Consider the following 23,062-nt stretch of genomic DNA (forward strand, 5'->3'; position numbering starts at 1 on the left):
AATGCGTGAACCGTGACGTCATATTTATGCTACGCGAGGGAGGCTCTCCCGCGTAACTGACCTCGAGATGACGTACAAGGCAGAAGGTTCGTTCGATGATAGATGGGTTGCAATACAATTTTATTAAATTTTTCTTCTCTGGCCATACATTGACAACGCTGTTCACGCTACAAATAAATTTTTGCTTTTTGTTTAGCATATATAAAGATCGACGGAGGCATCAGAGAAAAAAAAAACTAATGGATGGGAAAAAAACATCTGCAGCAATGTCTTTTACTGGGTGGATACAAATTACAGCCTACGATGAAATAACATATAATTCGATGGTTTGTCTTTTAGAAGCATTTTAAAACCGTCCTTAACAATTTATTGCTAGTCGTAAAAGGCGCACAGGATTCAAAGGAGTCAACAAATTTCAAACGCAGTAGGATGTCAATTAAAGTTTAAAATCTAAAGCAACACAGTCAAAATAAAAACGGTCGAAAACGAAAAAAGAAGTATTTCACTCGGTGTCGATCAGTTTTTCGGAACCAGCTACTGCTATTATTTCGGCAAAGCTTATGACTTCCTTGTAGACAAGTTCTGTTGAACGATAGAAACAAACAAATCAGTTTTAGGATCTAATATGAACTCCATTGTGTAAATATTTATGACAGATTAAAACCAGATGTTCTTTACAGCATGATACGGTAAAGTAACCATTGAACAACTGTACTACTGCATCTGGATTAAGCATGTCATTAGGAAGAGTTGCCGCATTCATTATCTTGCACATCTAAAGCAAAAAATAGCGTTTCGCTCAAAAGGAATGTTTACCTTTCCATTCCTCCACAGTAAGGTCCATGTCTTCAAAGGACTGGTCGTAGGGGTGGGATACGGGTTCGTCGCTTGGATCGGCGTATTGCGCTAAATACGGATGAGCCAAAGCTTCTTCGGCGTTGATTCGCTTGTCTGCATCAAGTTCAAGCGTTTTCTCCAATAAATCGATGGCTAGTTTACCAATACAAAAAAAAAAAAAATAAAAAAAAAAAATAGGTGTCAGAACGATGAATAAATAAAAAGAAAGAAAAAATCATGAACCGTTACCCAAAGGGCTTGCGCCTTTAAACACTTGTTTAAAATCCTTTCTTTTCATCGGCGGAAGTGAACGTATGTAGTTTCTTGCCTGTTCGAGGATAAACGTTACAAATTTGAAAACTATAAAAAATCAGCTCAAAATAAAACGGCAAAGAAAGATGTCTCAATTCGGTAACGAACATAGCTTGACAAAAGCGCAAAGTTGCATACAAAAGCAAGTATCAACATTCGACAATGAGGATAGTTCACTGAAAAGTTAGGAAAGCGTTCACAAATACGGCTTTAAAATGGCTGAAAAAAGAAATACAAATTTTTTTCATCGCCTTTGTTGCTTTCAAGCAAGCACCTGACTTACAATTAAAGTGCATTCATACCGAAAAGAAAATCTCCCATGTGTAACGCCTGAAGGCATGAAAATGAAAAGAAAACGACGGAGTAGAAAATGGCTTTCCGACTTACTTCCTCACTAGAGATTTTGGAAAGAAACTCGTCGTCGGGTTTGCCACACAGCCAGAGGATGCGAGTTAACTGGTCGATGTCTATTTCAACAATGTGTGAGTCAAGGTATTCTCGGAATGTCAAATTAGGATAGTCAAATGCCTCAATGCACACACCGATCAAAACATGGCGATTGCGAAAAAAAAAACAAAAAAACTTCTAAATTCTTCCCTCTTCTAATTGCGTACATGCCCTGGTCATGCTTACTGAAATTTAATGTCAATCTGTCGAACATAGTTTAGTTGCAAATTATCAAAATAAATGAACATGAGATACCTCGTCGCTGCCCAGTTTGACCAAAAGATCAGCACTTGGCGTCCCCGTTAGTGCCATGATACGCATCAGTTGATCGATGTCTATGGGGTCCGACAAAAAGGGATAGGTAGAAGTCAACAGAAAAAAAAGGCAAAGAAAACCAGGTGCGAAGAGTAAAGGAAACATAAGGAAGATCCTGGAGAAAAGATTTAACAATCCGAAAATTTAAGCCGATCGAGGGCAAGCTTTATGTGGTCAAGCCGAGCGCACATTTGCAAGGAATAGACAAGAATGCCAATTAAAATTAGAAGACAATAGATTAACGACCAAAAACTACTAGCAAACGCTATTAACTTCGAGATAGTCCATACATAAAGCTGAAGATGTAGGCGTAAGTAAGAAGCTAGGAGGAAACTAAATAATTACCGAATCACTGCTGATTTTGTCCATAAACTCTTCTGATGGTTTACCCAAAAGTTCCATGATTAGGTTCAGTTGTTGTATGTCTATGATGATAGTGCAGTGAAGGTGGGTGTTGGGTCAAGGTTTAATAAGCTCAAAAACGCACTTTCAGACCTATTTTTGTCTAAAGTATGCATGCAATTGTGCGCAAATCTTTCCTTACCTCCGCACAATAAAAAAAGAAACTTAACAAATACTAATGGCTTACAACTATGTTTAAAAACCAACTTAGAGATTGTGGCTTATCATCTAAGTTTCTTTTTGAAAAGGATACGGTCAGTTCCCGGGAAAAGGGTTCTCGATGTAAGTAGCTCGGCCATGATGCATCCAACGGACCAAATATCAACTGTTTGAGAATATCGCATCCAATTTAGCATGATTTCGGGAGCTCGATACCTAGAAAAAAAATGGCAACGTGAACTTTAGCGAGATGTATTAGATAAGATCAAAGATATTGCCGAGAGGACTTCGTACCAGCGCGTAGCCACATAACCCGTCATTTCTGTTTCGGTCGGACGAGCTAAACCAAAATCTAAAATTTTGAGCTCACAGTCTTCATTGACTGCAATATTAGAAGGCTTCAAATCCTTTAACCATGATAAATCTTGTTAGGTTTATGGTATTACATTACAAAAATTGTCAAACACCTTACTCTATGTATAATTCCGGCAGAATGAATGTACTTTAATCCACGCAAGATTTGATACACCAAGAATTGCACATGGTCATCTGAGAGTTTTTGGGTTTTAACTATGTTGTTTAGGTCTGCACCCATCAAATGAGTTACCATGTAAACATCCTGCAATATTTTCAAGTTAACCAAAAATTGTTTAACTATTTATATTTCTATATTAGTGAGACAAAAGTGTACCTGAAAATCAGCCAAAGAGGAAGCAGGAGTAAAAACATCTAGGAGTCCAATAACGTTCTCATGATTCATGTGCTTTAATAGCCTTAATTCTCTATAAGTCCTTTTAGCATGAATGGCTGACTGAAAGGGACGGGCAAGTTTTTTAATTGCTACTTTGTTCTCTGTTCTAGAATCAACTGCCGAGCTGAGTATGCGAAATGTTACCTTTAAATTATAGAATGTTTTTAAATGCCTATTCTTACCACACTTGTCCATAAGCACCTGAGCCTACAGGTGATAACATTTGATAGCTGTCTGGGACTTCCCATTCTGTTTTGTTCAAATCAATCTTGTAGAATCCAGTTCTCATTTTTGCTGTCTTCAATGAGTATAGGAAAACATCCAAGGTAAAGTAAACAAAAGAAACAATATCGGTTGAGCAGGATAAAAAAAAACACGGGAAAAAACACTCACAGGAACTTCATGTATAACTTTTACTAGTCAACCAATTAACAGACGACTAATCGCACCATCTGCTATCAAGAAACAAGAACCGATTAAGTTAAGGTCATAATTTCTCGTGGGATACGCACCAAATGAAGAATGCAGTTTGGCAGGTAATATTTTTTATGTTATGGTAAACTGAAATTGTGTACTTGTCAGCTTTCGAATTCATTTATTAAATAAAAATGATCAACACCAACGATTGACTAGATAACCATATAGGGGAATCGTCCAACGTTGCATATGGTTTCAGCTTGGTACTAGGAACTTGGTTGAGGTTGCTGAAACTCAGAGGAACTGTAGCGACCTTAGGACGTCCAGGCTGCAGGACTTCAATGAAACTAATTTTTTTGTGGGTTATTAGCGGTAGAGCTAGACACAGGACTTGAAATAAAGAAAATCTGATTTGCACTTGTGGCCTGTTTACATTCAAATATAATGCTTTCAAAATACCAATTATGAAAAACTTTTAAATTCTTAATGCTAGTGAAAATTATAATTTTTCGAAAAATCTTATATTTTTTAAATTTACAAAACGTTGCATCACAACACTATCTACTATTATTTGCTTCAGTACCACAATTAAATGCATTTAAATACTGCGAGATTTCTGTAACCTTTCTCAAAACACTTTCACGAATTTCTTCTTTTAACCGCGTACTAAACTTCTGCGAAAACTTATCAGGATGCCACAGGCGCTGCAGTTCACGTAAAGCCTTTCTTTTAGCATCAGCATCTTCTGATTCCTTAACGTGTAACAATATTACTTGTCCAATTGATTCAACAGTGTCAGTGAGCTGAAACGGGAGGTCTGATATTTCAATCGGATTTTCCGTCTTAATCAGCATACTAAGTTTAGAAAGAAATAGAAATCTTCTGTCGGCTGTCCTAGAAGTTTTTTGCAGTTGTCTTCTTGTTTCTTCATCCTTCAAAAATTTCTTCTGATCTTCTTCAGTCCACGACGACTTATGGTTTGATTGTGCTTGTGATGGAATAGAAAATTTTCGAGCTGAGTTTTTCTGTTTATGCTCAAAAATCATTCGTGTAGCCCAGGAGTCATAAGATTCTGTTTCATCTGTGTCCTCTTGAAGAAAGTCTTTTTCATATTTTCCCCAATGATTTTCATATTCATAGTCTAATTCTGCTGCAAGTTTTCGTTCCCATTCTTGCTCATTTTTTTGTTGGGAATACTCCTCCTTTTTTTCACTTCCTCCTAAATGATATTGGTAAACTGAATCGGCAAGGTCCAAAAGATCTTTTGCTGTTTGGCCGTTCAGATTAGTTTGAGTTAGTGACACAGACATTTCCTTAAGATTTGCAAGTATCATTTTTCTGTAAGCTAAATAAAATATTGTTTTTAGTTTAATTATTTTGAATCTGGAAATGATCAGGTTACCTGCTATATATAGATTTTTTTCATCAATTTTCATAATAGCCTTTAATGCGACATGAAGTGGTGTGTTTCCTTTGTAATCCATGGAAGTTGGATCTCCAATCAAGTTGTTCAGCAAGAATTTAACAATTTCATGTTTGCCCAATCTGCAAGCTAAATGTAACAATGTTTCTCTCCTTTTGTTGATCCTGGTCTCGTCCAGATGCATTTTTGCGTATTTCTTTCGCTTTATGTAGTGTTCTAGCCGTTGAATGTCATTCAACCTAACACACATAACGAGCCTATCAAATCTCTTTTTGATTTTCGGCGTCATTGTTCTACGAAAACAAATATTTGTGAAAAATCAGAAATGTTAAATAAATGTAGACATTTCCTTGTTTTTTCTTAGAAAAATTTACGAGGGAATGTGAGATCAGAAACCATGCGTCTGCTAGGGTTTCAGCGTTGCGTTAGCAAAAATGCTAACAGTAAATAATTTGACAAATTATCAAAACACAGTACTATGAATTTTTATTTTTTAAATGAGTAGGTCTCATTTGAATGTTTTTTGAAAAAAATCGAAGCATGTTAGATATTTTACAAAAAGCTGATTGTTTTTGGTTACCCATTGCTACGTTGCTGACTCTAGATCAAACATGGCGCTAGGGCGAGCCTGACGCGAAGTTAGTTTCTCGTCCTCGTAGGTGAAACTGATATTTCAAAAGCCTGATGCCGTAGTAGAAAAAAGAGCAAAATACGCTTATGTGTGAACAACTATATTAGGTTGTGAAACACTTTGTTGGAGTAGGTCTTCGTCGGAGTGCCGTGAAAAACCCAAGGTAGAAGGACGTTTTGACAGCTTTGTTCCTTTTTCCTTCATGGACGTCCATCTAGCAGGTCTTCATCAACTGTCTGGTAACATCTTATGGCTTGAATTTATTGAAATTTTATTTTTCTACTTTGTATTGCCGAGCTTTGGTTTATCGCTGAGTGCTCAGCAATTGTTTTGGCATGATGCCAATTAGGTTTTAATAATTCAAAGAGATGTCTGGATATGCAACAATCTAATTAAGTTTTTTTTTCAGGTTATAATTGGCACTCTTGTGAATATATGTAATAGTAGAAGGATAAATTTTATTGTAAAAACATTTGTTAAAACTTCCATGCTATACCCAGGAACTCTAGTTTTGTAGGACTGGGCTCAGTTAATGTTCTTGTAATGAGCTGGGCAGTTCATGGCTTTTGCAATAATACTTCTACAGCTAGTCAGGCCCATGCTTTTCCTCGCGTATTGTTTATTCCTTATTCCCACGCGTGATAAATCATTAGCGAACCCGGAGCAAGAGCAACTTATTTTCGCTTATCAGTACACGATCGTTTCTTTGTTTGGTATGCAAAATCTTCCATTAGTTGATCAAAGAGGGAAGCCGTCGATGGACGGAATATCTGGCATTACAAAATCTGCTTTTATTAACTGGGGTGACTTGCCATGTTATCGATAGCCCGATTATCAGTTGCGTGGGAAACGAAAAGTTAGCTTGAATGCTGGTTGCGGGAAAAGGAAAGCGTTGCTTTCCACAGAGAGGGTCAACAATCGCGGGCACGGATCTATCGCTGGAGGCTACGTTTCTTCTCTTCTCCCGTCGGTTTTATCTCGTTTCCATGAGACTTAGACTTAGAAATTCTTTTCACGTTTTCGTACTCTTCACCCATGGTCTCTCGTATCCCGCGTTCATCTACTCATTAAGTTGTCTACCCTCCCCGTCTTCCTATTCTTTTTTTTTTTGTTTACTCTCGAGTTGGTTCATGGTGTGCACGTTTGCTAGATGGTAATTTATGAAAATGAACTAACGTAATGTCTTCGTGTTGTTTGCGTGTTTTTCTCTCAGGATCAGACTGTCGGCAAAAAAGGCGACCCGATTCTCTTGGGTAAGTCCTCGAGCGCAGCTCATTCAACCCACCGCCCAACAGAGGAAGATTGATCACCGTCAGAGTCTATTGTTGTTGCTCAGCCGGAACCGAAAAAGAACAGTTTTCCTAAATAGTAAAAAAAAATCAGACAAAAAGATTTCTCCTCCTACTATAACGTCTTCCCATAGAAAAAGTCAGTCACGATTTGAGAATCGTTCGAGGCCAAGACGTCCAAAAATTTGTCTGTAGAACTCTGTTGACGGCATCCACAACATACCCGCATTCATGCGGTAATGTTACCCCGCTGTCTTCCAGTAGTATTAGCCATTTACGTTTTTCCTGATTTATTGACTTTTCGTTACCCGCCACAGTTTGCTTTTTTAAAAACGTGATTCACCTTTATATTTAATCGTTTTTTGTTTTGTTTTTTCATTTGATTTTATAAACGGAAAATTGTGTATTAGTTCGGACGACGAAGGTAGTACCAGCAAATTCGGCAGAATGGAGGACGACAATATGCAAGACAAAGAACGTTTTGCCAGGTAAGAATTAGCACCTAGTTGTATAAGTTTGGGGCGTCTGAACCGAACAGGAAAGCGTCCCATTAGTCTGTAAGAGTCTATTTGTCTTCAGCTGTTGTCCGCCGCCTTTAATTTTGTTGTAGGGAGAACCATTGCGAAATAGAGCGCCGCCGGCGCAACAAAATGACGGCTTATATCACGGAGTTATCGGATATGGTTCCCACTTGCTCCGCCTTGGCCCGCAAACCAGATAAGCTGACTATTCTTCGGATGGCTGTAGCGCACATGAAAGCTCTACGAGGTTTGATTTAGTTATTCTTCATCATCTAGACTCTTGCTCATAAAATTCCTTCTTCATCCGGTTCTATAGGGACTGGTAATACCAGCGCGGACGGAACTTATAAGCCATCCTTTCTCACGGATCAAGAATTGAAACACTTGATTCTGGAAGCAGCCGATGGCTTTCTCTTTGTTTCGGCTTGCGACACTGGTCGCTTGATCTACGTTTCCGATAGCGTGACTCCCGTTCTCCACCAGGGACAAAGTGATTGGTTCGGATCTTGTCTGTACGACCACTTACATCCTGATGACGTTGAGAAGGTTCGTGAGCAGCTATCAACTCAAGAACCACCCAACGCCGGTCGTATTCTTGATTTGAAAACCGGAACGGTCAAGAAAGAAGGACACCAATGTAAAACATATTTTTATATTTGACTATACATTTATTTCTGTGTTATAAAAAAAATATCTTTGTCATTACAGCATCTATGCGATTATGCATGGGCTCCCGACGAGGATTTATCTGCAGAATGAGACTAGGACAGGTCTCGCCAGATCCACTTACGTCTCCTCCAGGTAAATTTTTAGAAACCAGCTAATTGGAGAGGAAGTCTATGTAACACTATTAATCTTTCAGGTCCTCTGCATCGACTACGTCAGCGCTCTGCCTTAGGTCCTTCCCGTGATGGTCATCACTATGCCGTTGTCCATTGTACGGGGTACATTAAGAACTGGCCACCAAGTGGCGTGCCGATGGATCGAGGAGTCGATGACGATTCCCATTCTGGATCTCATTGCTGCCTAGTAGCCATTGGTCGGCTTCAGGTTACCTCTACACCAAATACATCGGACCTAGTTGGATCCAACTCCGCTGCAGGTGAAATAGCATTCTGCTGTCAATTGTTTTTCCTTTCAATCGTGATGTAACTGAATGATTTTTGCTTTCACAGAGTTTATATCGCGTCATTCAGCCGATGGAAAATTCACTTTTGTTGACCAACGAGCACTCAATTTGCTTGGCTACTCACCACCAGAGTTGCTGGGCAAAATATGCTTCGATTTTTTCCACCCTGAAGATGTCAGCCATATGAAAGAAAGTTTCGAGCAAGTTCTCAAACTAAAAGGTCAGGTCATGTCGGTCATGTATCGTTTCCGATCCAAAACTCGTGACTGGGTTTGGTTGCGAACATCAGCCTTTGCTTTCTTGAATCCTTACACTGATGAAGTCGAATATATCGTCTGCACCAACACTTCGGCCAAGTAAGTCAAACTCAAGTCAGATTATATTTTTTAAAATATTTTATTCTTATTTTGAAACCGTCGTTTCCCCAATAGATCTTTGCACCATACAGGTGATACATCAGTTTCTGGAGAGGTTGCAGGAACGGTAGTTGATTCTGCGGCTGTTGGGGCAGCGAGCAGTGGACTAGTGGCTGCTTATGGTCATACCAGCCAAGATTACGGAAGAAATGCTCGTGAAGTTTATCATGCGCAGTCGCTATCTGAAAGCCAAGGTCGACCGAATAGCAACCAGACTATGTACAATCCTTCGGCTGCTACCTCGTCTCAGTACGAGACAACTTCAGCGCAGTCTGTCGAGGGTCCCTCCAACTCTGTCCTGAACAGGTTACCCTCAGGCGGAGGCACGAAACAAACACCTAGCCCTACTGCCTCGGCAGGGTAAGTGACATAGTGATTTGGTATCGCTTGAATTTTAATCATTTTTTCTATAAAAATGTTTTCATTTTAGAAGTGGAGCCTGGTCTACCCACGCCACTGCCCCGGGCTATTCTGCTTATGAAGGAATAAGCCCATCGCGATCTCCAGGTATTATCTCCATTGTACAAAAATGGTATTCTTGTTTTACATTCGTATATATCTCGATGCTTTAAAGGAGGAAGTTCTGGGCCAACGTACACGCAGCTAGGGAGCTCGGCGGCAACCGGTCGAGCAGGATACCATCAGAGTTCAGGTAAAATAACTGATTATTCCTTCTTTTATTTGTGGATGCTTGTTCAATTACATTAATGATACTGTCAATATAGGACTGTGGCACTGGCAGTCGCCTGTTGTTCCACCTGCTGAACCTAGCCCTAACAACGGAGGCCCAACGGGTCCAGGAGGTTCAGGTGGTGGAGTTGGTGTGCCGACTACTTCTTCGGCAAGTCACCCGCCTCAAGGATCTGAGCTAGTGACAGATATGCTTCAGATGCTTGATCACTCTGGGGCGTCAGGTTTCGAAGATCTGAATATGTTCTCGTCTAACTTCGAGTAATGCTGCCCACCTACAAATAGTTGCATTTCGTGCTGTTCATCTTCTTCGTCTTGTATCGTTGAGGTCGTATATCCCTTTTTCTAGACAACTGTTGCCGTGCACTCCAAGCGAAATATGTGCCCGTGTTTCCCCTTCCCTAGACGCTGGAGCGGCATGCCATATGAGTGCATTTTCTTTCCTTTCAAAATTAAAATTTGTTTTATTGTGCATTATGCATTGTAAACAAGGGCTTTACTTTCCAGTTCTTTATTTGGACGAAATTATCTTACTGGATAACGTCGATACGTGGCTCTCGATTTTTTAAAACTAGCGTTAGCAATACCCCAACATTTCATAGTTTAAAAGCTGGGCCAAAATGATTCACTTTTTTTTGCATTCTATTTCTTTTCAAAAGAGAGAATTAATGCTGTTTCATTATTTCCTGTCAATTTTAATTGAAATTGATTTAGTTCGGTAGCTTTTTACAAAACGATTAGCACATATTCTTACATGTACGAGTTTTTTTTTGTCCTTTACGTATTCGCAATCAACCAAAATTCGCATGCTCATGAGACATTGAGCACTTGTAATTCTACTTGTATTGGAAAACGAAATGAATGGGCCATCTTCTATTGCCTAGACAATCGTCATTTATGGCGATCGCGTAGCACGCACCCTTCCCCTTAACCTAAATTGTCTTATCATTTGCACACCTCTGTTGTAGTTATCGTAAAACTCCCGTAGCTAAATGACGATAAAAGATCGACTTGTTTACACAGCCATCGCGTCTCATCCCCGCGTTTGACAAGCTCTCGTTTGGGTTACGCAATGGTTTTTGTTCGGCCTCCCGCAATTCCTTTTACGATGTGTACCAACCCGTCGTCTATAGTTTCTTTTTTTTTTTCCATCCGGCTACGTAAAGGGATAGACAATACGTGAACCCATTCCTATTGTGTGCTGCACAATCTTGATCTAGTAATGTCGTAATATCGTAGGCTCGAAACATGCAATTATATATTTTACAAATTTGAATGAGTCATGTTGCCTATTATTGCTATCTTGCCTATTGTTTATCAATTCGTTCTATCAATGAAACAAAAAAACTTTTTTTTTATTCGATAGGAACTGTCTGACAAATTTCTAGGTGATTAAAAACGCACTTGGCCTAGAAGAATTGTTATCTTAGTTCGTGTAGGTACACAAAAACCTTGAACTACAGTATTTTTGTAGAGTCTTTAAAGTCCTTCTTTGTAGGTAAAATGAAATTACAAGCTTGGGGGCGTCGCCAAGTTCTGCCAAATGAACAGCATGACTTACTCAGTCATTAAAATTACGTCAAGTTGGTTACAGTTTTAGTGGTTTACATTTAGGAGTGTAAATTAAACCTTGGTCGAAAAATAATACATCAAGCAATAAACCGAAGCTAAACGTAATCGATCTGATAAGATAAGCTCGGTGTCAGAAAACAAACAAAAGGTAACATTTTGATCGTTTGATGCAAAAGTGGACACTGAAAAAAACGACTAGTATAAAGTGGACATTTCCCAAAACGGGCTATCAGCGACGGAATCAACGGTACGTTATCTGTCGCATACTGTAGGCAACGTAATTTGAAAAGAATTCCCCCTTTTTATTTCTTGTCGAGCAAAGTCTCATAAGGTCCTTTGGCTTTTGAGAACCTATTGACTTCCTGAATTTTCTCAGTCTGGATCGATCTTCGCTAGCTAATTGACCAAAACTGCCATTTTGCCTCATTTTCTACATTTTTTCGTTCCAGTGAAGATGCGTTCATTTAGCGTCTCAGTTATCATTTGCATTACCGTGTTGCTATTTGCTTCTTCTTACATGGCAATTCCGCTAAGCAGAAACACGAAAGAAATCAGCGACATATTGAAACTTCTACGTTCATCGAGAAATGTCAACGAGGAAGTGTTCTCCATTGTTTCTATCGTCGACGAGCTAGTCAGCCTGGGAAAACATCCAAAGACTTTGTGCCCGTTCCAGGTGGAAAAGAAAACTGTTAAGAAGGAACACACCTTGGGACAATTCACTGTCAACATACACGAAATCGTTTGCTCGGGAGCTTGCGGCCATTGTGGTTTCGGTCGTAGCTGTAAGCAGTTGATGACACCGTTGATCATCACCTTGAACAATCCCGCAACTGGCCTGCCACACAATATCGTTTCTGCCGACGTTGCAATCGGTTGTAGCTGCACCCCGGATGATTCTGGACTTCTCGGAGAAGATATTTTACGCAGATAAATGTTATCTAGTCTATCACGCCATCCTTGTCTGTTTAGGGATTACGTGTTATTACTTTTAATTGCAACACATCATAGTTGTCCTTTGAAACTGTTTGATTATGACCACTAAACCTTAGCCAAATGTCCCGTCTTCTATGTAGCCGCACCTCAGGTTATTTTGTTACGTGTTCAATAATATACTTTAAAAACAAAAATCCAACCATTTTTCAGATAATGTGTTGCGTATCTTTTCCATTTAAAGGGGATAGGTAAACAAAAAAAAGGTGGTTCGATAAAACATTACCCTACCCCCGTTTTTTTACCAAAGGTAGAAAAAAAATCAATGATTGTTACCCAACCTGTCATTACAAATAGACATTCCGAGAAAAAAGCTGTTTCGTTCCACATCCCCTTGTCGTCATGCAACTATGTAAAACCATAAAATGCACTTAGAATAGATGAGACAGAAAATTTTGCCCTCAGGAGTAGCCATGATATTTTAGAAACGTTGGTGTCGTGCACAGTCGTTTGCGCAGAGCCAGCCTTCCATCACCTGTCTCGTTATCAGAGGTCACTGCAGAAGTGTTACATTGAACCTTAGCCCTGGTTGCCAAAGGTATTGCGTACCACGGATGTGACTCAAGTGGTACTCTTTATTCTGTGCTGCGTACTTCCGTCTTATCGTAGCGAGAGCTAATCTTCCTCTGAAATCCGGTCTTCCTTCTTGCTCTCATTGTCGACAATGTACCGAGTTAAGGTAGGACAACGTGTTACCAATTTTATTGGGGGTTCATCTTATCGCGTATTGCCTTTGTTGAATTTGAATTGCACAATGCTAGCCAGACTGCGTGTTTTCTTCAGCTTTTCCATGTCATGTGTAGATTTCTGATGTTTATACTTTACCTGAGTGAAATTGTGTGTTGTAGCTCCGTAAGTTAATCTAAATTCATGCTAACCGTCGGCCCGAAATCATAACATTTCAATGTGATACGTGATTTTTTTCATTCGATCCATTTCCCAAGTTTCAAGGAGAAACATCATTTTTGGGGGGTTGGGTGTAATTTCGTTTTTAATTTGTGAACGAGAAGTGGTAGGTTGTTGCGAGTACTATTAGCCACGGAAACAACGAACATTACAAGCAACGTAAATAGATATACAATGATACTCGTAAATTGATCATAAATAAGGGTCGTGTGTAATTGGATTTGATCCTTTCGTCACCGGTGTCAAATGTCACAATGTTGACTCATACTGAATTAATAGTGGTAAGTGGTAAATTTTGCGTTAAAACAGCCGTCGTAATTTTTGTCCGTCTCCTACGTGCCGTCATTCTCGGTGACATACTAGTCACACTCAGACTAGACGTCAGTTCTATAGTCGCTCCAGTAATGTCAAGATTACGAGGTCCAAGGTAAAATCGCCGTCTGTCTTGCCCCGTTCGTTCCTCTGCCATTGCGTGCTGAGTAGTCGGGGTAGTTGTTAAAGTTGTCGCAACCAAATTCGAACATTGAACGCGTTTAAGACTGGCATCGACGGCCACGTCAATGATGTCGGTAGAATGAAAGAAATCGACAGCTGTCATGCTGGTAGTTTTCCACCACAGGTCACGATACCAAGCCGTTACGTTTCTTGCTACATTATCTGCCAATTTTCTGAGTCCATCGTTAGGACGAAACAGGACGTCCATAGTCGACGGTGTCAGTTCGGCCATGGCAGCCCAAAAGTAATCAGAATCGTATCGTTTTCTATCAATGCCCGCCAAGTATTTGTGAAGGTCGTCTACGTTTCTTTTGTCACCCCATTCCTGTGGATTGATACATAAAAGTTCACGTTTTCAGCCAAATAACATTTTTAAAACGATATACCTGTGGAATGGATGGCCAAAGAAACGGGTGTGACGAACGAGTCCAATCGTCAGCGTAGACAACAATAAGCGTTCGATTAATAGCCCACAAATCGTTCAGCGATGCCATGGAACCGTAGCTGGATGGTACCATGAAATCGCCCAATTTTTCCAGCAACAATTGAACTAACTGGGCGTGGGTTTCTCTGTTGCGTTGAGTATTTTGACTAAACCCAACTGGGAAACGATGGAAATCAAGAATCACCACTTCTCGAGTTGCTGTTTAGAAACGAAAATAGTTGTTTGTTAATTACTTCAAGTTTGAGGTCACATTTTTTAAAAACAACTTCTACCTTCTAAAAAATGTTTCAAGTCATCAATCAGGAAACGAAGAGGATTAACCCGAGCGTAATTGTGATTTAACCAAAATCTATCCTCCCTATCCGGATAATGGCCCACGCGAACATCAAGATAGCGTATTCCTAATGAAATTTGTCCGTTTTTTGTTACGCACATTTGTATTGTGTTATTCTTTCTACTTACCGTAGGCTAGCTGATGGAAGATGTCTTCATCTTGGCAGATTAAATAGCGCATGAAAACTGTATCACTTGAATGGCCGTTGTAAGGGCGATAACTTCCGGAATTGTGGGTGCCCGGAAGAAAAAGTTGGCGAATAGAAACAGGGCCCAGTATTTCTCTAGCAATCAAATTCAGATACGAATTAACATTAAAAATCGTGAAAGATGGAGTTACCTATTTTGCCACATCCACGATGGGCGTATTTTGAGGCAATTGCTGCTAATAGTGACCCCATTGCGGATGTAGCCAATCCAGTAGCCGAGACAGGTATCTTCGATGAGAAGCTGGGGATCTATCGTCGGGAAACCAAACTGGACGTCTGTTTTATAATATCCGTTGTTGCGTCCGTCTACAGTAATCTGACGAAGCGGAAGCGTAGGGTTGTTAAGAGGATCGTGCTCGTACAGGCCGATCCAGTCGCCCGGCTGTGCAACTACTCTATTCCCGTGCCAGTTGATTTCGATTTGTCTTTGCTGGATATTGCCTCCTGTCATGCTCTTGGCCAATGCGGATAAGGTTAGAAAAACCCTAGGCCTTTCAGGTGGGTAGAGTGGCGTAGTCCAGCATTCCTCTGAAAAGAATTCATAGACTTGATTTTGATTGTGACGTCAAACGAAAATCAAACAATCAAATAGCGATAGTCACGTAAATCTGACGTTCCAAGCGAGAAAATAAACTGAATCCGGAGATGAACTTTATGCAGCCACAACCTCTTATCTTAGGGTGATACAGTTTGTTATTTAATGTCAAACTATCTGTATTTTTCATATTTGTTTAAAGTCAAAAGAAGAACGATGAAATGTGTAAACAATCGAATTTTTTGAAACGCACTAGGCCATTTGAAATGCATTTTCGTGACTTTTTTCGTTAAGGGTAACGACGTTGATTCTCCTGAATAGCCAGGTCGACGATGTTGCTACCCAAAAAGAAATCCAGGGATACAATTGTGGCCCATTCGGACCACCGTTCGCGGAACCAATTGGTTACGTTACCTACACATCGAAATTTCCTTTTTAGATTAACTGTTAATCGAAGAGTTACGTTAAGTTGATGTTAGTAAAGTGACGTGAAAAATGTAGTTAAGTAAAATGTATATCACACGATTGACGAGATCAGCTGCATTGCGTAATCCACCGAGTCGATCGGTCGTGACATCAAGGGTGTTTGGCGTGAGCTCTGCCATAGCAGACCAGGCAGTTTCCAGTTGTCCATCAGCGGCTCGTTCCATCACTCCCGTTAGATACGTCTCCAAGTTTTCGACAGTGTTGACATTTCCCCATTGGTGCCATATGGCCGGCCAGAAATATGGGGTTCCCAGTATATTCGTTTCATTGCACGTTACAACCAATCGTTTTCCCATCGACCAGAAATCATTCAATGTCGCTTCCCATGTCAAGTTAGACGGTGCCATCCATTCGCCAAATTCTGCGTAGAGAAGGTTTTGAAGTTCTTGACGAGCCCCCAGTTCTTGATCTAAATTGTCTCCTCCGTGAATGTCAAAGATGACAATTTCGTCAGTGCGACTGATGAATTCACGGACGAGTGCCGTGTCGTTGACTAGCGGTCGCAAAATATACGATCCGTGATGAGTCCAAAAACGGACATCGGAGTTTGGTGTGTTGGGCAAGAAGATGATTCGCATGTCCAGATAACGAACGCCGAACGAGAGTTGATGAAAGAGATCTTCGTCCTGGGTAATGGCGTACTTGGTGTCAATGTTTTCAGAACTCAGTCCGACGTAGCGTTCGTAAGCAGCTGCGTCGTGAGTGCCTGGTAAATACAGCTCTCTCAGTTTGACGTCCTTTATCTTGTCTTTCATATCCGACATCCAGTTAGGCCGGGCTCGAATACAGTTACAGGTGACAATCTGATTATTTTGGCGAACGTAGGCCGCCCAATAGTGTTGGCAACGTTCATCAATCAAATCGCCAGCCTCCAGGTGAGGCATGCCCGTGTTCAGACGCACCCACGAATCGTTAGCCATTTGAGCGTCAATCACGACTTGTTCGACAACCGCAGATCCAGCGGATTGACAGAAATTTACCTCGGAGATATACTGGTAGAGAATTATTTGATCCCCTTCCATGTAGCCACCATCGATAGACACCCACGAAATTTCAAGTTGTCTTTCTTGGATTTGACCGTCAATGACCGCGGCCAGTGAAGAGATCCCGACCGATAGATTAGATATTATGTTAGCTTTATGGTGGTTAGTTGTTAGTGGTGACCATTCGTGCTCCTGATATCCTCCACCTTGTTTTTTTTTTGCGTCCGTCAATTATTGGGGAAAAGCAGGTGAAAGAATAATTAAAAAAAAAAAAAAAAGAAAAAGAAAAACTTAAAAAAATGGAAGGTAAAAATAAAAATGGGTGATAACAAAAAGAAAACCATGGCACACATCGACGCAGTTTCCAATAACGGGAAATAGTTTTTTTTTTTTTTACCTGTTTCGTCGATCGTTGGGAGAGGTGTCGATATGACGTAGCCAATCAACAGCATGGACGCGAACACCGTATACGAATTCATGGCCATTTCCCAGACTCTGATTTCCATACAGCTAGAAAATATTTTAAAAAAAAAAAGACAAAGTAAAACTCGAGCGTTCCTGATTGCCCAGCTTTCTTGTTTAGCATACGTTTGGAATCGTACACAGTTGCGTATCATTATTCTTTGTACCCCCCCCCCCCCCCCCCCCCCAAAAAAAAAAAAATGGAAATTTATAAATTTTATAATAATAGAATTCGTTCCGTCACTTTTGATATTGTTCAAACGAGCTTGCGCATTCAAAACTTGTATAGCGACACAATAAAACGAGACCCCATCGCCTTTTTGGCAGAATCCAAACGATGCAATAACCAGTCTGAACAGTAGTCAACAGATCTTGATAATTCGCGAATGTACAAAAGAAACAAGCAGAAATGTCAAAACTTACTTGACCAGATTTTCCCGAGCTTGTTTGATGGAAAGAAATCGATAGACACTGGGCGGAACGAGAGATTTTCAACAAATAAAAATACGCGTTTCGATCGGGATGGTTGCCCTTCAGAAGAGGATGAAGAACTGTTGAGAGAAGTTGTTCTCGCTACGCCCCGTTGTATTGAACGGCAAAAGGAACAGAGTCAGTAGGGGCGACAGAGGGGAAATTTAGCCAATGAGAAAAAGAAAAAACACGCGGACCGTGAGGAGTCGATCGCGGCTGCGCACACGGCCCTCCCTCCGAGACGGATAACGAAACGTCAGCCACTTTCTTTCGTTTCTATTTATCAGTGTGTGTCTGTATGCTGTGCATAGATTATAGTTGTATTTGATTTTTCTTTCCAGCCCGTCTCGTTAGAGAAGGAAACACCCCTACACGCCCCCACTGCGCACAAGGACACGCAACAACACCGACATGAGCCAAGCAATTAATAATCACAAATCAATAATGTCGTAAACGAATTCTTCTTTCCTTTCATTGAAAGCCACCGTTTCAGAGCCACTAGTCAAACAAAGATCCGTCTGCCACTCCTTGAATCACGGCACTGACAATGCAAAGGCCACGATTCACCAATGTATAGGGTAGTAGGTACCGCTTCTGGTACTCAATGTCCAAAGGAAATACGAAAAAGGAAAAACCTGAAACCATTGGCCATCTGCATCATCTGCTTTCTATCAGAGCTTCGATCTACGCCCGTCTATCTTTTTCTTCGTTGCTCCGTTGTTGTTGTTTGGTGGAGGTGTTTTTTTTAAGTGCGTTGTTTTTTTTTATCGACAGCACGCAAGATAAGCTTTTTTTTCACTTCAAACCGTAGAAGACGTAAACTCTAGAAGAACTTTTAGCTGTGACCTGGTAGTCCGACACATATTGGAATTTACTCGTGAAAAAAAAAACCCCAAATTTATCGCTTCCTGAATAAAATATGTAAGAAATGACGCAAGCAAGTCCTCCAAGGTGAATTTCTTTCTGGAACGCGTTGATCCAACAAAACAACTTTATTCAAATCCATTTTCTATACCTTTCTTTATGCCGGTCATCTATTGGCATATTGGCATTCTACCAGTTTTTTTTTTTTTTTCCTTTTTTCTTCGAAGTTGTTTCTCTTTTGTTCTCTGCGTCGTCATATTCGCTTACTTGTAAGGGTACAATATTACCTGCATCTTCCTACTAGTCTCCCTGAAGCCAAACACCTGAACAAGGTATAGCTCTTTTTTTTTGCATTGTGCGTGTGCAGCTTTTTCTCTATATTGCAATACGCTCTGGAATGCAAACGGGTGCTGAATCTAGGGCGTATTACAAAGGCTAAAGGCATTTTGACGGTTGTGTCTGGATCCACAATTCATAACAATGGCTATTAGACAGGCATCAAGTGACTGGGTCAATCTTGTGTGATACAACTCATGAGCCAGATCTCTGTCTGTTTGAGTCCCTTCAAGCTTTCCCCTCTGTCAATCGACTCATGGAACCCGGGAGGAGTCAGTCTATAATGTCTAGAGTGAGCTTACGGTATTAATGGGCGTCAATCATAATTTAGCACGAGCCAGATTTGGTTTTTTTTTTTATTTCAAACGCTTTAATAGGCCACTGAAATTGAACATTTCAATGTATTTTTTTTCCCTCTGCTGCCTAATTAGCAGATACGTGGAATATTTGACAAAAATTGTGCGGGTGCTTTTTATAAACGGGGAAATATATGTACCATAAGATTAGAATATTGTTTGATCGTGAAAATAGTTTCAAAAATCTTTTGAATAAAGTCCTATTAAGAGTAGGAAAAAAACGACTAAATGCCTGGCAACCGGAAGAAACGCGCTGTTACTGATTTGTACGTCCGTATAGAATTCCGTGATGTTGTACTGTCGTGGGGAAATGTTCATTTTGTATATACTTTCCGGCAGGTATATTCCTAAAAATGAACAAAAGAGCCAATTTTAAATAACTGTAATTTTAAAAAATAGCAAACTTTTATTCATACCCGAATCGTTTTTGGGTCCTTTAAAGTAGTAATGAAACATGGAACGAGTTGGGTTGATGCTAGTCGGACCGTAAGGTAAAAACGGACGTCGAAACCGGCACCAAATTCGATTGTTATCCAGATCCGTCAAATCAGGAACGATTATCTATGTTATAAAATATTTTAAAAGACTCATTTTCGTAGGTAACCAGTAGTTGGCGTGCACACTAATTTGCGTCAGGTTGATCGTAAATTTCAACTGGGACATAACGTCATGGAGATTGATGACGGTCATTGTGTCATAAGAGGGGAGGAGAGGTCGTTTGTCACGCCATTTGAGGAGAGGGACGATGATGATAGCAATAATAATGCAGTTGCAATGAGAAAAGGGTTGGCCCGGTGAGAAAGCAAGAAGACAAAAGAAAATACTTACGCCAGCATGAGGGAACGGTGGATATATCTCCTGTTTAACATACTGCAATAAAAACAATATATAAAATAAGAAGCAACGGTAATAATCTGCAATAACATTACGTAGTGCCCAAGAGTGACTCTACCACGGTCCAACATGCAGACGCTCATATCCATGTCGGTCAACGAGAAGTCGCTGTACGCCATCCCGAACGCGACGTAAGTCTAGCGAAAACAATCGTTTTTAACTTGAAGGCTTTTGAACTGTTTATTAAAGGAAATTATCCGTACTTGCGGGTCCCGAATGTACCCGCCGATTGTGATTTGAGTTTCACGTTGAGACGGGTCGATTTCGATGATTAGGACGTACTCGGCTTCATCCAGCGAACAAATCGGGCTCGATTGGTAATAACCGCAAAGACGCACGCACGTACGACGTATCCCGCAGCCCACCAGCTCTCCGGCTACAGTAATACAATTTTTGATATGATAACCTATTATTTGGCCGATTTATGGATACCACTCACGAAACGGATTGCTGAGTAATCTCTCTGAAGTGAAGACCCAATAGCGATCGCCCAGTAGGACACTAGCTCTGCGTGCGTAAAAAAAAAAAAACGGGATCGTGAAAATCAATAAAAATCGGGTAGTAAGGAACTCTCTCGTTACATGAAATAAATGTCGCCGACGTCTTGAAATGGTGCTTCCCACGTAAAAGTCAAATTGTTCATGCGAAGAGGGTTTGGCGCGTTGACGACCGCCGACGATGAACGGTCCCTACAACTTAAGAACATGGCCGTCCGTGGAGCACTCACAAAGCGCCCAACACCCGCTTGTGGTAATTTATTAGTAGGTCCTCCGCCAACTGCCCTAGCCTCCATGACGAAGGCTTCAAAATATTCTCGACCTTCCAATCTCACTATTGCCAAAACATCCAAAACGCAAATAACACAAGTTATCGTTTATGTTCTAAAAGCTTTAGTGGAGAACAAGAGGACTTCGTTTTATTGAACTGTGCAGTTTGCATCGGAGGGTTGCCAGCCAAAGGGAATTAACTAAAGTTGGTCGTTGTAAACAATCATTCATATTCAGTGGTCTCGTCAGGGAAACGGCGCTGTATGGCACGCAACGATTTTTTGTTGCATCTTTGTGTTGAAGTTGCGTAGTCAAGGTAACGCCAGACCAAATCTTTTTACTTATTTACACGATACTGTGGTTGGACGTTGTCAAAAGATCATTGAGACCAGCTTCTGAATTACCTCGATCGATACTGAACGAGGTGCTTTACAATCCTATCCATAAACTTCATGCGTCTCGTCTACGTTTCGGGTTGCTAAGAAAAATCGGGTCAAAAGGAATATTGCCGCTCTAGTATATCTATCGCCAGTTTCTAATGCAGTCTGAATGTAAAATCAAGAAAACCCTTCTTTCGAAATAGAGTACCTTCAAGTGCGCGTCCTTTCTTGTAGCGATTGTCCACTGTAAAGATCCTATAAGGAGTCACCGTCGTCATCAAAATTGGCTGAACGTTGACTCCGTCTGGCCCGTTTATTGCAGGTCCATTAGGATTAGGTCGATTGAAACCTGGTGCGTTTATCGGTAGTCCATTCGATCCGAGGCCTGGTTGAAAAGCGCCCGCTTGTCCGACTACATCCTGAACGAAAGGGATTCGATGGGGCTTAAGATCGTCACACGATTCGGACGTGTAACCGAGAAGGAAAGCCGCTAGGCTATGGCCACTCAAAACGGCAACAATAGTAAAGGCGATTCGAAACCACATTTTTTGCAACTCTGTTTTTTTCTTTTGCTATCGCCCAAGCACCTCCGTCGTCGAGTGCGTGCACAGTGTTATAGACGAGAGCGCCCAATTCATGGGGATCTACCACCAGAGAGTCAGCGTCGTTGAACAATGTGGCGCATCGAACCCTAAACTTGGCGTAAATAATAAGGCAATCGCTCGCGCTACCATGCAAACTAACACTTGGGGTTGTGATGGATGGAAAAAGGTGGGAGAAAAAGGTTCAAATGGACTTTTTTGAAAGCCTGTCACGGTTAGGAGCGACTTGACTGGCTGAAATTGAAAGCACAACTGACTCCTACCTGCTCGCGCTACCTACTACTTGATCCGGCTCACTACTCCGGAGTTAACGGAGAGGGCGAAATAGGGGACTCTTGTACTTGGTATATAGCCTCATATGATTCTGCCTACTGTCTAAGGAAATCAATCGACGTGAACTTTTTAAGCCTCGGTCACGATACGTTTTTCCCAGCTTTTGTGATACTCTTTGCACCAGCTTTACACGCTATCTGTTGAGACAACAAAGGAAATAGTGATGAAACGACTATCACTTGAACGACAAACGAGTTTCTTGTTTTCCACGATGCAGTGTTATTGCTGCAGACAATGCAACCAACAACATACCAGTTTCTGGACAACAACTCAGTTAGAAGAGAATAGCGTGCCAATCATGGGAGGCACGATGGAACACGCAGGATTATAGGAAAATTAGTTTTTTTTCGATAATTCCTGAACTGAATTCTTCCAGATTATGGTTTATCGTGCACCATTATGATACCTGTCAAGTCTTAATACAAGAAAGCACAACGTTCACTGCAAGTGCGTGAGCTATGTCGTTCTAACCGCGTAACTTCTTCAGGATTTGTAACATTATGAGTTGCGAAACATGAAGTGCAGTCCTTGAAGTTGTTGTGAATTCCTGTTACACGGTCTTTAAGACAGATTGAGGCATAAGCTCGATAAACTATGTTATAAGAAATGTCGTGTTGGTCGTCATGGTCGTTGTTTTTCCTTTGCAAAGAAAAAAGGCAATGTGGATGGCGTGTTCTTTTTTCGAAACCAATTATCGATTTTATCGAAACATATGACTCAAGGGAAAACAGTTTTATTGCCAGTTTTATGGACTTTTGATTCGTCATTTTTGTTGTATCCAAAAAGATAGGGAGCTTCATGCTACAGTAAGGATCGAAATTAATGGGGTATCACGTTTTCAACTGGCTCAATGAGATTCACAGTTTTTATGATTTTTTTTAAACCTCTACCTTTTAGGGTG

The 23,062-nt window shown here is 40.7% G+C and overlaps 5 protein-coding genes across 11 annotated transcripts; 1 reads left to right on the forward strand and 4 right to left on the reverse strand.

Moving 5' to 3' along the window:
- Positions 1-103: 103 nt before the first annotated feature.
- Positions 104-3,696, reverse strand: LOC130699095 (mitogen-activated protein kinase p38b-like). 4 transcript variants are annotated; one of them, XM_057521463.2, is made up of 9 exons: positions 3,406-3,690; positions 3,164-3,347; positions 2,945-3,091; positions 2,767-2,879; positions 2,567-2,688; positions 1,537-1,616; positions 1,087-1,165; positions 817-990; positions 104-582 (listed from the first exon to the last, which is right to left on the reverse strand). In XM_057521463.2, the coding sequence occupies exons 1-9, from the start codon at positions 3,510-3,512 to the stop codon at positions 503-505; spliced, it is 1,086 nt and encodes a 361-aa protein (XP_057377446.1). In that variant the 5' UTR covers positions 3,513-3,690; the 3' UTR covers positions 104-502. The 4 variants fall into 4 exon arrangements, with proteins under 4 accessions (XP_057377446.1, XP_059352012.1, XP_059352011.1 ...); XM_059496029.1 differs by lacking the exon at positions 1,537-1,616 and adding an exon at positions 1,852-1,931; XM_059496028.1 differs by lacking the exon at positions 1,537-1,616 and adding an exon at positions 2,257-2,336 and having other exon boundaries at positions 3,406-3,689.
- Positions 3,697-4,145: 449 nt separating this feature from the next.
- LOC130696266 (NF-kappa-B inhibitor-like protein 1) lies at positions 4,146-5,432 on the reverse strand. Its single transcript, XM_057519391.2, has 2 exons — positions 5,043-5,432; positions 4,146-4,985 (listed from the first exon to the last, which is right to left on the reverse strand). Exons 1-2 carry the CDS (start codon positions 5,350-5,352, stop codon positions 4,198-4,200), a joined length of 1,098 nt encoding a protein of 365 aa, XP_057375374.1. The 5' UTR covers positions 5,353-5,432; the 3' UTR covers positions 4,146-4,197.
- A 230-nt stretch (positions 5,433-5,662) lies between these two features.
- LOC130694816 (aryl hydrocarbon receptor nuclear translocator homolog) lies at positions 5,663-11,015 on the forward strand. 3 transcript variants are annotated; one of them, XM_059496023.1, is made up of 12 exons: positions 5,663-5,933; positions 6,908-7,062; positions 7,394-7,471; positions 7,594-7,751; positions 7,821-8,141; positions 8,213-8,305; positions 8,367-8,606; positions 8,680-8,989; positions 9,065-9,409; positions 9,480-9,556; positions 9,624-9,701; positions 9,775-11,015. In XM_059496023.1, exons 3-12 carry the CDS (start codon positions 7,431-7,433, stop codon positions 10,002-10,004), a joined length of 1,893 nt encoding a protein of 630 aa, XP_059352006.1. In that variant the 5' UTR covers positions 5,663-5,933; positions 6,908-7,062; positions 7,394-7,430; the 3' UTR covers positions 10,005-11,015. The 3 variants fall into 3 exon arrangements, with proteins under 3 accessions (XP_059352006.1, XP_057373935.1, XP_059352007.1); XM_057517952.2 differs by having other exon boundaries at positions 6,908-6,947; XM_059496024.1 differs by lacking the exon at positions 6,908-7,062.
- Positions 11,016-13,317: 2,302 nt separating this feature from the next.
- Positions 13,318-18,274, reverse strand: LOC130695090 (PI-PLC X domain-containing protein 1-like). Of its 2 annotated transcripts, XM_057518252.2 has the most exons (7): positions 17,582-18,274; positions 17,094-17,206; positions 14,824-15,220; positions 14,613-14,767; positions 14,423-14,551; positions 14,092-14,348; positions 13,318-14,030 (listed from the first exon to the last, which is right to left on the reverse strand). In XM_057518252.2, exons 2-7 carry the CDS (start codon positions 17,200-17,202, stop codon positions 13,473-13,475), a joined length of 1,605 nt encoding a protein of 534 aa, XP_057374235.1. In that variant the 5' UTR covers positions 17,203-17,206; positions 17,582-18,274; the 3' UTR covers positions 13,318-13,472. The 2 variants fall into 2 exon arrangements, with proteins under 2 accessions (XP_057374235.1, XP_057374290.1); XM_057518307.2 differs by lacking the exons at positions 13,318-14,030; positions 14,092-14,348; positions 14,423-14,551; positions 14,613-14,767; positions 14,824-15,220 and adding exons at positions 15,419-15,641; positions 15,751-16,902 and having other exon boundaries at positions 17,582-18,273.
- A 999-nt stretch (positions 18,275-19,273) lies between these two features.
- LOC130695774 (uncharacterized) lies at positions 19,274-22,123 on the reverse strand. Its single transcript, XM_057518869.2, has 8 exons — positions 21,435-22,123; positions 20,661-20,910; positions 20,519-20,586; positions 20,283-20,455; positions 20,115-20,216; positions 20,014-20,055; positions 19,602-19,746; positions 19,274-19,532 (listed from the first exon to the last, which is right to left on the reverse strand). Exons 1-8 carry the CDS (start codon positions 21,769-21,771, stop codon positions 19,363-19,365), a joined length of 1,287 nt encoding a protein of 428 aa, XP_057374852.1. The 5' UTR covers positions 21,772-22,123; the 3' UTR covers positions 19,274-19,362.
- Between the last annotated feature and the right edge of the window lie 939 nt (positions 22,124-23,062).

The sequence above is a fragment of the Daphnia carinata genome, chromosome 7 (assembly GCF_022539665.2).
Source record: "Daphnia carinata strain CSIRO-1 chromosome 7, CSIRO_AGI_Dcar_HiC_V3, whole genome shotgun sequence".
Lineage (NCBI taxonomy): Eukaryota > Metazoa > Arthropoda > Branchiopoda > Diplostraca > Daphniidae > Daphnia > Daphnia carinata.

Coding starts and splice junctions, on each gene's coding strand:
- LOC130694816 (XM_057517952.2), top strand. CDS start 5,897: ATGGACGTCCATCTAGCAGGTCTTCATCAACTGTCTG. Junction 8,306..8,366: donor TCCACTTACGTCTCCTCCAG/GTAAATTTTTAG, acceptor TTAATCTTTCAG/GTCCTCTGCATCGACTACGT. Junction 9,702..9,774: donor AGGATACCATCAGAGTTCAG/GTAAAATAACTG, acceptor CTGTCAATATAG/GACTGTGGCACTGGCAGTCG.
- LOC130696266 (XM_057519391.2), bottom strand. CDS start 5,352: ATGACGCCGAAAATCAAAAAGAGATTTGATAGGCTCGTTATGTGTGTT. Junction 4,986..5,042: donor AAAAAATCTATATATAGCAG/GTAACCTGATCA, acceptor TATTTTATTTAG/CTTACAGAAAAATGATACTT.
- LOC130695090 (XM_057518252.2), bottom strand. CDS start 17,202: ATGGAAATCAGAGTCTGGGAAATGGCCATGAATTCGTATACGGTGTTC. Junction 14,349..14,422: donor CTTGAAACATTTTTTAGAAG/GTAGAAGTTGTT, acceptor GTTTCTAAACAG/CAACTCGAGAAGTGGTGATT. Junction 14,031..14,091: donor TTTGGCCATCCATTCCACAG/GTATATCGTTTT, acceptor ATCAATCCACAG/GAATGGGGTGACAAAAGAAA.
- LOC130695774 (XM_057518869.2), bottom strand. CDS start 21,771: ATGTGGTTTCGAATCGCCTTTACTATTGTTGCCGTTTTGAGTGGCCAT. Junction 20,911..21,434: donor GAAAGGACGCGCACTTGAAG/GTACTCTATTTC, acceptor TTTTGGCAATAG/TGAGATTGGAAGGTCGAGAA. Junction 20,217..20,282: donor GGTACATTCGGGACCCGCAA/GTACGGATAATT, acceptor TGTTTTCGCTAG/ACTTACGTCGCGTTCGGGAT.
- LOC130699095 (XM_057521463.2), bottom strand. CDS start 3,512: ATGAGAACTGGATTCTACAAGATTGATTTGAACAAAACAGAATGGGAA. Junction 2,880..2,944: donor CTGCCGGAATTATACATAGA/GTAAGGTGTTTG, acceptor TCATGGTTAAAG/GATTTGAAGCCTTCTAATAT. Junction 2,689..2,766: donor GGTTATGTGGCTACGCGCTG/GTACGAAGTCCT, acceptor TTTTTTTTCTAG/GTATCGAGCTCCCGAAATCA.